The 14018-nt window shown below is 46.1% G+C and overlaps 1 protein-coding gene across 1 annotated transcript in view; it reads right to left on the bottom strand.

Moving 5' to 3' along the window:
* The window catches only part of RYBP (RING1 and YY1 binding protein), a 74207-nt gene extending 65645 nt beyond the window's left edge, over positions 1 to 8562 (bottom strand). Inside the window, exons 1-2 of the mRNA XM_068558329.1 lie at positions 8462 to 8562; positions 7553 to 7678 (exon numbers count right to left, since the gene is read on the bottom strand). Of these exons, the coding sequence (XP_068414430.1) occupies positions 7553 to 7678; positions 8462 to 8493 (158 nt within the window). The 5' untranslated portion in view covers positions 8494 to 8562. The remainder of the gene's footprint in view (positions 1 to 7552; positions 7679 to 8461) is intronic.
* Between the last annotated feature and the right edge of the window lie 5456 nt (positions 8563 to 14018).

The following is a 14018-nucleotide window of genomic DNA, read 5'->3' as shown; positions in this document are numbered from 1 at the left end:
AACCACTCCAGGAAGTACTTTAAATGCATGGCCCAAGGTCTCCAAGGTTGTAAAGTCTGTGTTTAATTTCTAGAACATGTTTAGAAAACAAAATCACAAAAATGAGAACACTACTTCTTAAGGACATACTTTACTTTTATAAAGACAAATTTCCCGTAATCCAATAACTTTACAGACAAGACACGAGCCCCAAAGTGCAAGAATATGTATCAGAACTCTTAACTGCAACAGTTTTAAAGGCGACTCCAAACTCCCACTCTTCATCTATTCTACATACATTGAGTGAACCCCTACCAAGTGCCTGGCACTGTAACAGACACAGGAAAAGATACAAAAAGAAAGATCGTGCCCTCAAAAAGAAGGTGAAAACATAACAAAGGTGATCAAACAAAAACACAGTTCAAATGTTATGAAGAGGTATACATGATTGTATACCTCTGGATTGTATGCGCTGGAAAAGGCTTCCAGAGACATGTAGAAAGACAAGTAAGAGTCAGCCGGGCTACAAGGAAGGAGGGGCATTTTAGAAGAAATCCAGAGGAAAAGAATGTGTGAAAGTATGGAAATGAGACATCACGGTCCATGCTAGGAAAACACCAAGCAGTTCGGTATGAAACACACACATGCTGTGTGTTGAGGGCAGATGGGGTGGTGGCAGGCTGCTTCCAGAAATTCTAAAGAAACAGTAGAGGACCAAATCAGGAGCCCCTTGTGATGCTCAGGATTTGGACTTTACCCTAAAAGCAATGAGAACCAGGAGATAATTTAAGCTGTCCAAATGGAGAGGCCCAAGAACCAGTCGGATCTGTTTGTCACGTGTATGTGTACATGGGGGTGGTGACAGGTGGTTAATAAACAGTATCTGGGAATTACCAGCCTGTGAACACAAGTGAAAAGGTATGGGTGACATCTAAGGAGAGCGAACAGTTAAAAAGGAGGTAGGAGGCAAAGAACTAACTAACTTGTACCAACCTGTACAACAAACCCTACATCCAAGAACGAAAAAGGCCTAGTTCAAACCTCAGATTCAGTGAGGCCTTCCCCAACATACCCCATATACTGTCTCTACCTCCTCTAAAAAGCACTTAGGGTCTCTACCAGGTACCCATTCACTCCATGCCTACCACTGCATTCACACCACTGGCTATCTTTTTATGGTCTTATCTTTTCAACAAGTTTGTTAGGTTCCTTGTTTATTCAACCAGTGCCTTGAAATATAAATGACCGATGAACAATATTACTCATGAGAGCCAGAAGTTTACTCCATTTGCATACTCCAGAAAGTTCCACACACCAGGTTTTATTCCTTTCACCTAATGATGTGTGGATTTCATGCTGCTGCTGGGAGGAGATGGCTGTGTTCAACTGTGCAGGTAATGAATAGAAGGTGCAGAGAGAGCCCATCTCTCCAATGTGTTAGGGGTCTGTATGTAGAGTTGAGCTCTAAGATATTCTTAGGATAAAACAGCAGTGATTGGCTACACAAGAACCACACACAACGTGGATATTCACAAACATAAGAATGAGTGAAAAAAGCCAGACCCAGAAGTGTACATACTGTATGACTCCACTTAAATAAAGTTCAAAACCAAGCAGAACTCATCTCCAGTGTCAGAAGTTAGGATAGGGGTTGGGTAGGGGGAAGTGACTGCAGAGTGAACAAGGGGCTTCTGGGATCCTGGTAATGTTCTGTTTCTTAATCTGGGTACTGGTTACACAGGTATGCTCACTTTGTGAAAGTTCATCAAGCCTTACAATTATGATTTGTGCACTTCTCTGTACGTATGCTACAGTTCAAAAAGTTTACTTAAAAATAAACAGGCAAAAAGAAAAAAAAAGAAAAAACAGGAGGAGAGATAGTGATAGGAAGCATAAAGGAAGATGTCACAAAGAGAAAAGGCCCTGGCGATGGGACAAGAGGGCAAATGAGAACCACAATGATTGTAGAATGTTTTACTTCAAGTTGTAAAGGAGACTTTTGGAGACCCACTGTTCCCTAAAGTACTAAGGAGCCGAATTAGTGCTGATAACTATTTTCGTAAACCACAGCCACTTGGAATTTCTTCAGCATCTACGGAAGCACACAATAAATACATGATGCGTGAAAAAATAATACATACTGAATCCATTCAAAACCTCCCATCCTAGTAACAGCTGACCCTTGAACAACATGGGTTTGAACTGCGCAGGTCCACGTATACACTAATTTTTTTCAATAAACACATACTACAGTACTACACAGTCCGTGGTTGGTTGAATCCACAGATGCAGACCTGCAGATACGGAGACCAACTATGGGACTTGAGCAGCCGGGGAAATCCGTGGCAGGTCCTGGAACGAATGCCCCTCAGATACCAAAGGACAAGTGTTACGTGGATTTTCAACTATGCACAGGGGGGTAGGTATCAGCACCCCTCACCTTCCAGTTGTTCAAGGGTCAACTGCAACAGGATATACTGGCACGTTAGCTGGCCAGACTTTAGTCTACGATGTGTAGCTAAAAGTTGAGTAGCCTATGCAGAAAGGCTCGAACTCTAAACTGTCCCCCACCAAATGAGCTAACTGGCACAGGTAAACCTCCAGAAATAACTATCCCCTTGCTCCAAAAGAAAGCAGCTTTAGTGTTTCCTAAAAAGGCAAATGTGTATCTCGACACTGTCTACAAAGCAGTCGCTCTGCCCAGTTCTCACCACTCTGTAGTTCCCTATTCTGCTCTAATTTCTTCGGAGCACTGGTCTCTAGCTGAAATGATCTTATTCTTCTGTTCACTTGTTTATTTTCTTGTCCTCGCCATAGTACTTTAAGCTCCACAGGAACAAAGATCTCATCTGTCTGTACACCACTGTACACCCAAAGCCCAGATGTCTGTGTGCTCAATGAAAACTTGTCAACTACCCAGGTAATTTACTTTAAGGTCACCAAGTATACATAAGATCAAGTCAGTACTAATAAATCAGTTAAGTCCAGTGTAATAGCAAACACAAAATAAATTATCACGCCGTTTCTGGGTAAGAGTGATCTCTAAACCTGTACCTGCTTTTGTATCAGCTTCGAGGCCAAAAGGTTTGACAAGGTTTGATGATTTGGAGGACCGGTAATTTTTCTATGTATTTTATGGAGAAATTTTACAAAAGACAAACACTACAATAAAGCCAATGTGGCCTAAGGAGCAGAACCACTGTGGCAAATGACCCAGGACTGCGGGGAAGGGCCCGGCTCCTCTCTAGGTCAGGCACCTCTCTGCTTTCTGGGAGGCTTCCTATCCGAAAAGTACCACAGGATGATGCTCTTCTGAAGCTTCCAGCAAAGATCAAAACTGTCACGTTTCACTAAATATGTGTGTTTTCCCCTAAAACTTCTAAAGTACTTCATGACTAGTCAAGACACTTTCAACTGTCAGGGTATCTGAATTTAAGAGGAGAAAAAGTCCAAAGTTACAACTGCAAAGAATCAGGGAGTTCCTGGACAAGGAAAATATTTTACACACAAACTACTGAGTACTACCAACTTCCCATTCAATATCCTTAGTACCAGAGTTTTGTTTTGTTTTTTTTAAGCCACACAATCTTATTACACATCTAAAGCAAATTCCTCACTTTTACTTGTCTGTAAAAACTCTAAATACAGTACATTTTTCAGGGGAATAGTATTCAGTGCAGCACTATTATCAAAGAACCACTAATCAAGAAGAATTGCAGCAATATTTTAGTAATTTTAATTTTACAATAGATATCACTGCATTCAGAGAAATAACAAAACCAAAAGTAAAATATATTTCATTTATCACCATGTCTAGGAAGTTACTCTGCCCAATACTCAAAAACTTCAACTTAGCAGAACAACGGTTAGGTAAATTTGTGAGTTTGTGGTTTTGTTGGTTTTCTTCCTTTTAAAAGCTGATATCCTCTTTCATGAGACAGGCAAAGTGGGCTGGGAAATACTACTTTGGCTATTACCTAGGGAAGGGGTAGTGTTTCTTTCCCACTCACCACCACCTTCCACAGACACTCCTTTATTTACTACCTTGAAAGGCTCAGAGTACATCAGCATGGTGGGGAGGCGAACTTCTCAGCTGCAGGTGCCTCCTCCACGCTCTAGTGTTAAAGACTTAGTAAAAGTGTATCACAGAAGAGGCATGAGGAAGCCATTCAATGTGATAGAAATGTACTAAAACTGGTTTGTGGTGATGGCTGTACAACTTTTTAAAACTACCAAAAATCACTGAATTGTACACTTATTCAGTTGGTGCATCGTATGGTATATAAATTATGTCTTGATAAAGGTATTAAAAAAAAAAAACAGCAGGGTAGAGAGTGGAACAGTATAAGTGGAAAAAGGAGTGTATTTAAGAACTAAACAGACCCAAAACAAAATTGGTAATACATCCAAAATAAAGCTCTCCACTGCCCCCTGAACCTCCAAGTAGCCTATTAAGTGTTGTCTCCTTCTTCCCTTAACATGTTCCTTTCGAACTTCTGACCCTCTGCTCTAAGCTGCTACAAAAAGAAGAAAAGACCTTCTGAATCACTTTCATGACTCCACCCACAGAATTAAATTTATCTGGTACACATGGCAATAATAGTGAAAGATGGCAGCTAATTCTGTAGAAATCAATTCTTCTTATCCAGAAGAATTGAGGGGAGGGGGAATTCTTCTAACTGACGCCCAAGCCAGACTGCTCAGACCTCCCCGTAGCACGTTATTTATACCTCTCTTAGAGCCTTTATAACTTGGATTACGGCCATTCCTATACATGTCTTACCAACCTTTCAACACCCGCCTCCCGTCCCCAATGTCTTGAGCAGACTCTTTCACACCCTAGTAATTTAATAAATGTTTTTTGGATGAGTGGCAATATTTTCCTAATGAAACTGAGGATATCAATTCTATTCTCAAAGAGTAAATACAGCTCTACGTCCTAGTGGACTATCACTAATTCAAAGCTGACTTCCTTGCTTGATTGGTAGACAGATGATGGCAACGACAGTGACAAGAATGATGAACAAACTCCAGAATTACCACTGGCTACCCAACCAGCGAGGCTGTCATAATACAAAACATCAGCTCAGAGCAATAACACCCAATTTCTATGCCAGTCAACAGGTTAGAAGTCCTTTTATTACTTAAAAATTATTCTAAAAATCACTAATTTTTGCCTATTACCCAGCATCCAAAACCCAACAAGTTTTCTACTGCCATCAATACCAAGTCTGATTAAAACTATACAAGGCAACAAACGTCAAATCTTTGTTGTATCAAGAAAATTACACACACACAAAAAAGGCCCAGGAAAAAAACAAAGCAGTAGTAACTAGTGTCACAGAAAAATTAACCAACAGTTAATACACTGGACAACACAGGAGGAAAACCTGTGAAATTCACCCTTCCACATGAAACCCATTCACAGCATAAGAAAGCCAAATGTTATTTGCCTTTTGATCAATGACTTCTAGAACAAAATCTTTTATAAAGACTTCCAGATCTAACACACAAAAATATTGACAATAACCAAGATGAAATTAAGTTATGTAAAAGTATCATGAGTTGGTAAGAATTTAAATCCTCAGATCTCTAAAATCTGTCTTCAAATCCTACACAACCACAGACATAAAAAAGTCACAGACTTTTAAAGATAGTAGGCGAGTATCCTGTTCCTGAAACATTTTCATTATTAGTAATTTAATATATTTATTAAAAAAACAATTCCAATGTTGTCATCTGTGACTCTGAAAAAATTTTCAACATCTATATTGTTTTTAAAATCAAAACCTTCCACGTGCTTCCAAAGAGCTGATGAGTCAGATTATTTTATATGTGTAGAAACTGAAATGCACTTTATTATGAGATAATTGTTCCCAGCAATACACTGGATGTAAACTTTTGAATCTGCTTTAAGTTTCTCTTCACCAGTAAAGTTCTCAAGTTCTTAGGAGTTTCCTAGTCATTTATTTTAACATCATCTACGGTAACACTCAAAGCAAAACCACAATAAAGAGGTTTGGCCTCTGAGGGATTCTACATATAAAAAAACATTACTCAAATAAAATACAATCACTATTGCTTTAAATAACAAATACATTTCTAAACTTTCATGCCATTTGACGGAATTCCTTGTTTTAGATAGCAAAACAAAATCTACGAAGCTCCCAATGAGTGTTGCTTATTTTAACTAAATCTGCTCTATGATAATACAAAATATTGATATGAATTTACTTTAAAAAGTACCCATGGTGGGGGGGGAAGTACCTATGGGGAAATATTTTTAGTTCTGGAATATTTTTATTCAAAAGTCTCAGTATTTAGAGTTAGTGGAATTCACAGAACTGTTCCACCAGTAATTGGACAAAGTTGCCCAATACCCTATTTATTCCCAGGTATAAATAAAGCAATGAAACCCTAACAGGACACATTCATTTAATCAAAGAACAATAACCAGTTAGAACTGTGCAGTGTTACTACACGGTCATGTTGGAATGCCACCAATTCAGAAACAAGTACCTGATGAAATGAGACTTTTGGCAATCAACTTTAAAGATCCCCAAGGAACTCACTCATTCTGTCTTGCTTTCTCTCTCTCTCTCTCTCTCTCTCTCTCTCACACACACACAAACACACACACACACACACACACACGAACACACACAGCCCCCCCCAATGTCTGCCCATTAAATGACACAAAGAATAGTTTTTAACTTCAAACTCTAATCACTGAAACAAATACCAGTTACAAGTTAAAAGATGACAGAAGACTACAAAATCAGCTTCTACATTTCATTCAAGTATATCTAAATGTTAAATCTGGAGTAGTTCAACTCGTTTTGATACCACACAGTTAACCACCTTCACTAAAATGAGGAATTCCTTCAACATTCTTTTCATTTTAATAAAGCTTTAAACACAAACTTCAGTATAATCACACTATTCATTCTACATTTTGCAAAAATCGTCCTCCATCACCATTCCTCATAAGCTAATCAGAAACACACACACATACACACACACACACACACTGACAGTTCAGTCTTCCAAAAAATGCACTTTATCAAACCCCAGCATTTATCTTCAAGTGCAAGGAAAACAAAAAAAAGACATTTGCAGTTCAAGACAGGAAAAGCACAACCACCGCGTTACTGTACAACCACCACCAAATTTCTCAGGGAAGAGAAGAATAATTCAGGACAGGCAAATTAAAAACATTCTACACATGGCAAAAATAAAAGGTCCAATGTCCTACAATCCATAGCAAAGCTTCCTCTCTTTTGGAGCCAATACCAATAAGCCAATGGATACAAGTGTCAAATAAACCCAGCGTCTGTTTGAAACAAGACGAAACCTGGAAAAATTCCCTCCCATAAATCAGTGAACATGAGGCTTTGCACCCAACATGAAATATACACAACCCAAACCGACATCATCCACCCCGCACGTACAGAAAATGCCGTAATCAACAAGTTGGAAAGAAGGCAGAAAGTAGAGCTCACAACCCTCTCCCCCCACCTTAAAAAAAAAAAAAAAAGTCCTGTAACAAAAGGTAACACAGAGCTTCAAGTACCTGGTGGAGGTGCCTTTCCTCACATCGCAGATGCTGCATTTAAAGGCTTCGGCGCTGTTTCTGAAGGTGCAGACGCTACAATCCCAAAAGCCTTCGTCTGCAGCAGGTTTTGCTTGTCTTTTTGGCCTTCAGAGGAGAGAGGAGTGAGGAGTGGGGGAAAGGGGAGGGAAGAGTCAGGGAGCAGGAAAAAGGGGGAGAGACAGCAAAACACAGGCGCTGGTGAGCCGTCGTAATTTCGCAGGAATCCGGCGCTGGAAACTTCGCCCTGGCGACCACCCACCCACCCTTTTCGGGGCCGAGAGGAGGAACTGGGGGAGGGAACGGGGCGCCCCCACCGGCACCATGCAGCCTCCGGGCCCGGGCCGTGCTGCCTCGCACAGTAGGCGGCGGCGGCGCCCCGGGAAGGGCCGCGGCGGGCGCAGGAAGCGGGCGGACTTGTGGACTTGAGCGTGGGGCTGGGGGGGCCGGGAGGGGAGCCGCGGGCCGGATCTGGAGGGGGCGCGCAGGGGCAGCCCGAGGCCGGCGGCGGGGAGTGGGCCGGCTCCTTCCCTCTCCCCTCCCATGCTCGCGTCCTCCCTCCCTCCCCACCTGGTTAAATCTCCCTTTGTCTGGGAGGAGTGGCGGCGGCGGCGGCGGCGGCGGCGGCGGCGGCGGCGGCGGCGGCGGCGGAGGGCGGCTGAGGAGGAGCCGCCATGGCTGCGGCGCGCACGGCCGCCGGCCCCGAGCGGGAGCGACACCGCCTCCCGCCGCCGCCGCCACCGCCCGCCGCCGCCGCCTCCCCCCGCCCCCGGATCTCCATCTTAGCAGCGCCTCCCCCCGCCCCGGGTGGCTCCGGGGCCTAGTCGTCGCCGGCCCCCGCCCGCCCCCAGCCCTCCCTCCCCTTCCGCCCCCTCGGCTCGGAGCAGGTACCTGGTCGGGCTCTTCTTGTCGCCCATGGTCATGGATGGGCTGTACCCCCGCCCCCCCCAAAGCCGAAACCGGCGCTGCTCGGAGGAGAAACGCCGTCCGGGGAGTCGTCGCGGACCGGCCCCCCTCCCTCCCCCGCGCCCGCCCTCAGCCGCTGGGGCTCGAGCTCCGGCCGCCGCCGACGCCGCCGCTGCCAGTCTCCGGACGAGACTAGTCCCCACCAGCGCCGCCTCCGCCGAGTGACTGACGAGGGGCGGGGCCGGGCGCCGCGCGTCACGCGCCGGGCGGCCAATGGGAAGGCGGCGGCCGGCGCCGCGAGGGCGGGGGCGGGGCGCGGGGGACGGCGGGGCGTGGCGGACGTGGGCCGGGCCGTTGGTGTGCGTGCCCGGGAGTGTGTGCGCGCTGGGGGCGCGCGTGCCTGCCGGTGGCCCCGCGGCCCGGCGCGGTGGAGCGTGCGAGGCCGGCGGGGCGCACGTGGCCGCGCCTGGGTGCCGGGTCTGGGCTTCGGGCCTCGCGCGGCCGACCCGTGGGACTATCGCCGGGCCCCGGGCCCCGAAGCCGCCCCGGGGAAGTAGTTGGGCGCAGTTTGCGCGCGCCGCTGGGGCTTGCAACAGCCGCTACGCTCGCAACGCCTCGAGGCTTGTGGTGCCCCGGGAGCCGGCAGGGCCTCTTTTGGCCCGGGTTCCCCCGCGCCCTTCTGCTCCTCTGCCACGCGGAGCTTTGTATCTGCCTCTCGTGAAGTCCCTGTTTCCAGCCGATACACCGCCCCGAAGCCCCTTCCCAGGCCCCTGACGCCGGAGGGAACTGTGCGGAAAGGGTGTGGCACAACTGAATGTCCCCCAAGGCCCGACACGCAGCTCCTGCTTGAACCCCCCAGAGCCTAAATAGGGCGTTTCCCTAGGGAAGCTGCTGTTCAGATCCGGGCAGCCACATGCCAACAGTTTAAGCCTTATGTCTCAGCGCCTTCATCTCCTAAATGAGGCTAATAATCATCCTCCTTAGGTTCTTTGGAAAATTCAGAGACGTAATGCACGGAAAGCAGGCAGGTCAGTGCCTGGCACTTAGGAAGGACCAACACAAAGTAGTGGGTTGAGAACTATTATAACTGGGCCTGGGTTGTGCACCATTTCCCCTGCTTTAGAAGCTTCTTAGAGGCGGGGAACAAGTAGTACCCATTACTTTCTGCCCTGCTCCAAGGACGCTTGCCAAATTGACTTGAACGTGACTCAGGCCCCTCTGGCCTTAGGCAATAGGGAATCGTGGTAGGGGGAAAACCACAGATGATAAGATAAAAGGCTTGGCTGGGCTGAAGCCCTGGGTGGGGTAGGGACAGGCTCAAGGGATAATGCTAGAAGTTGGGGGTGGGGGGGTGGGGATGGGGGTGTGGAGGGAAGATAAGACGGGCCCTCAGCTTCCACTGAGACAGCCCCCCTCCCCCCAGTTTATATGCAAACACAAAGTGGGTTGCTGTCAAGGCTGCCCCATAAAAGGGAAGCATTCCAGGGCAGGAGACCAGGGAAGCTCACTTCCCTGAGACAGAGTGCCCAGGGAGCAAGAAGTCCTAGGATCAGTCCAGGGATCAGAAGGGAGAGAATTAAAGAGGGAGGGAATGTGTCAACAATAAGCTTGATAAGCACACGCTGTCCTTTCTAGGCAGGCACACCCTGGAGGGCCAGCACGGACAACACTGTTCAGCCAGGGTCAGCCACCTCCCGCTACCCTCCTGGGAGGAAAGGAGGAAGAGGAGGAGGAAGGCACGGGGCTGAGGGCCAAAGAGGCCAGAGGAAGGCAAGGGGCATGCACACAAGCCATGGCACAGTGCCCACAGCCTTGGCCTCTGATGTCTACCTGGCATGCTCCCAGGATTCTGCCCCTAGCGTGAAGGTACTGCGAGAAAAGGGGCATTAAGAAATCCCGGCTGGAGGAGTGGCCTTGTGGGAGGGAAACTGGGTAGCTGGGAGCCACAGGTAGTGGGAAGGAGATGGACTTTATTACTATTTACCAAGAGTAAAATGCACGAATTGTTTTGCAGCTCCGTGAATTTTTATGTGTATCCACTGCACCTTTGCATGCACCATCTGGATCAAGATACAGAATCTTTTCATCTTTCCGGCGAGTTACTCCTCTCCCTGCAGATTAGCTTTGCCTGAACATCATACACATGGGTCACACGGTATGTACTGAAGTGTCTGGCTGGCACCTTTTGCTCAAAAAAATATTTGTGATAATCATCCATACTGTTGCCTATCTCAGTAATTCATTTTTGTTTGCTTAAGGGTGTGAAATTCCATTGCCAATACACGGTCATTTAGTTATCCATAGGAGACTGACTTTTTTAGTGTATTTGTGTGTGTGTGTGTTTGACCTGTTTTATCTTTTCAAAAAAAAGAAAAAGTTTAAAAACTGGTTTGAAGAAAAAAGAAGTTCCAGAATAGAGAACTAGTTTCTAGGAACATATCAGACCCACACATCACCATGTGGTTGTAACTGTAGAAGCTCTAAGTTCGTTCACATGTTGGACGTAAATATCTACTCAAAGTCTCCTTATAGTTACAGGAGCCAGACAAGACTACTTCATGCTGGAGAACAGCATGACTCTAGGCAGAGCATCAGACTATGATTCTAGAGCGGTGGTTTCGACCTGAGCTGGGTGGGGAACAAATCTTCCGCCACAGCGTAACCTTGAACCAGTGTGGGGTGAAGGGATGAGTGGGAGTTGACAGAGAGCTGCCTTCCTGCTCCTCTGTTTCCTATCTTGAACTTCCACTTCATATTTCATTGGAAGGAAGGGTTCTACTGCTTTCAAAACTATTAGAAGCCCGTGGTTTTAGAAAAGACGCTGGTTAGAAGCAGTTCCCAAGAAATGTCTGGTGTAAATGATTCCATGGATACACAGGGCAAATTAAAAGACCACATTTGGACATTTTGCCTCCTTCCCTCTCATTCACTCCACTTCAGTCACAAGGGCTCTTCCAGGAACAAGTCGTGCTCCCACCACAGGGCCTTTGCACTTGCTGTTCCCTGTGCTTAGAATGCTCTTTTCCCAGATAACCACATTTTCAGCTGCCTTACCTCCTTCAGGTCTTTGCTCAAAAGTCACATTCTCCATGAGGTTTTTCCTGGTCACCAAATCTAAAAGTATCGTCCACCAGCTCCCTGTGTGTCCCTTAACTGCCTTTCTTTTTTCTCCTTTGCACTTATCACCATCTGACATACCATGCTGTTTGCTTATCTTGTTTTTAGCAGATCTTTACCCAGTAGGATAGACGCTCTGTAACGGCAAGGAATTTTTTTTCTTTTTCTCCTCACCACACCCCCCCACCCCCTCCAAAACACACACACTGTGATATATAAATGCCTAGAACAGTGCCTGGTAAACATGCATTGAAGAGGATTTCTTTCATTTAACAGTAATTTATTGCACAGCAACTCCATGCCTTGCCCCATGCCAGGGATGGGAAGATCAGATAAGCAAGACAGACTTAATTCCTGATCTTTTGGAGTTTACATTCTACTTGAGCAGGCAGACTTCATCAGAGTATTTAATTATGATTGTGACAAATGCTACAAAGTACAGGAAGCAAGGCAAGATTGCCTAGGAGAAGAGAAAGGAAGAGCATTCAGGGATGTGGGGCTTTGGAGGAGACAGAGGTGAGCAGCTGTGCCAGGCGCCCTGTGAGAGAGGAGAGATGGGGCCAGAGAGGTAGCCCCTGGCTACGTCCTGTATGGCAGGGTGGGCTGAGATGGGAGCGGGGTCTTTATCCTGAGTGCCATGGAAACCACTGATGAGTTTACCAAGACTCTCTGTCTGCCTGGGACTGTCTTTGGTCTGCCTTCATGAATGAGGAACTAGGAGAGGCAGACCCCTTAGAGCAGGGAGGCAGGGGGAGGACCTTTAGATTAGCTTGGGAGTTGGACTAGGAAGGGCAGTTCTAAAAGAGCTTCCCCCCTTTCTTATGCTCCAGAAAGAAGCAAAACCTACTGGTGCCTGTCAAAGGAAGGGTCTGGAATGTTATCAACTCAGCTTCCTCCTGCCTTTACATTTGCAAGTGCTACTCCAGGCAGAAAACCTAAACACTAAGACTGGGGCTCTGAACTTTAGCAACACCCAATAAAGGTATTACGCACAAGTGAGAGAAAAAAAAGCCTTTCTCCAGATACCTTAGGGCTTACTCCGCCCCACCCATGTTACACCTTCCTATGGTCTGAGTCCAAACTGTGGTTTGGGGTGAGGTTTTCCCCAACCAGCAGTGAAATGAGAAAACTAAAGGGGAAATGTATGAATACTTTCCTACACCCAAGTAAATTACCAATTAGTTGGTTCTCAGCAAAGACTATTTTTTATTCTGAGATTATGTCCTTCCAAGTTTTTTCTTTTCTTGGAGGGTTGGGTAACTTAAATCCTCCTTTTTAAATGGAGTGTTGGCAATAGTAGACAGTACTTGCCTTGCTTAAAATGTCCTCAGTTGACCAAATCACAGGTGGACAATTCTCTATTGGCTTCCTAACTCTCCTCATCAATTTTATTCTTGATGTTTTAAGTGTACCAAGATCTAAATAATTTTAATGAAACTTCTCAAGATGGTGTTACTGAGGGGAACAGTAAGGAAAAAACAGTATCACTTAGTGACTGAAAAAGTCACCCACGAAGGACGGAAGCTAGGAAGGTTAAGATTTTGATCGTAATTGCAAAGATTTAATGCCCTACTTTGCACTGAATGTTCCTTCAGTGGTTTAAGAGAGAACATTGTTTCTTGAAGCATCTAACTACCTGGAGTATCTTAGGAACTGGGGAAAACCTAGCTCATTTCACTGAAAACCTCAGGCCTGCACGTGCTGATATCACTGGCGACATCTGTGGAGCTGTTACGGAAGACAGGATTAACTTCTGAAGAAGCAGCCCCTGAGTCAGAAAGAGGTGGAGCTTCCCTGACCGTCTGTGTTTGAACCTTAACCAGATTTTGCAATGAGCCACACTGTCACCTGTGCATGTGCTCATCAGAGATAGGAAGTTTTATTGATCTGCTTCTTGCACAAGTAGGAAATATCACAAGTCACATTTGCCCTGGGTTATGCCTCACACCATTTACAAAAATTAATTCAAAATAGATCAGAGGGCTTCCCTGGTGGCGCAGTGATTAAGAATCCACCTGCCAATGCAGGGGACACGGGTTCGAGCCCTGGTCCGGGAAGATCCCACATGCCGCAGTGCAACTAAGCCTGTGCGCCACAACTACTGAGGCTGCGCTCTAGAACCTGTGAGCCACAACTACTGAACCCACATGCCACGACTACTAAAGCCCACACGCCTAGAGGCTGTGCTCCGAAACAGGAGAAGCCACCGCAACGAGAAGCCCACACACTGCATCCAAGGGTAGCCCCCACTCGCCGCAACTAGAGAAAGCCCGTGCGCAGCAACGAAGACCCAACACAGCCGTTGATAAATAAATAAATAAACAAACAAAATAGATCAGAGACCTAAGTGTAAAACCTGAAACTATAAAAGTTCCAGAAGAAAATATAGAACAAACCTTTGTGGCTTTGGATAGAGCAAGATTTC

This window comes from Eschrichtius robustus, chromosome 12, assembly GCF_028021215.1.
Source record: "Eschrichtius robustus isolate mEscRob2 chromosome 12, mEscRob2.pri, whole genome shotgun sequence".
Lineage (NCBI taxonomy): Eukaryota > Metazoa > Chordata > Mammalia > Artiodactyla > Eschrichtiidae > Eschrichtius > Eschrichtius robustus.
Note: the sequence above shows the minus strand (reverse complement) of the source record. Positions and strands in the feature narration are given on the sequence as shown.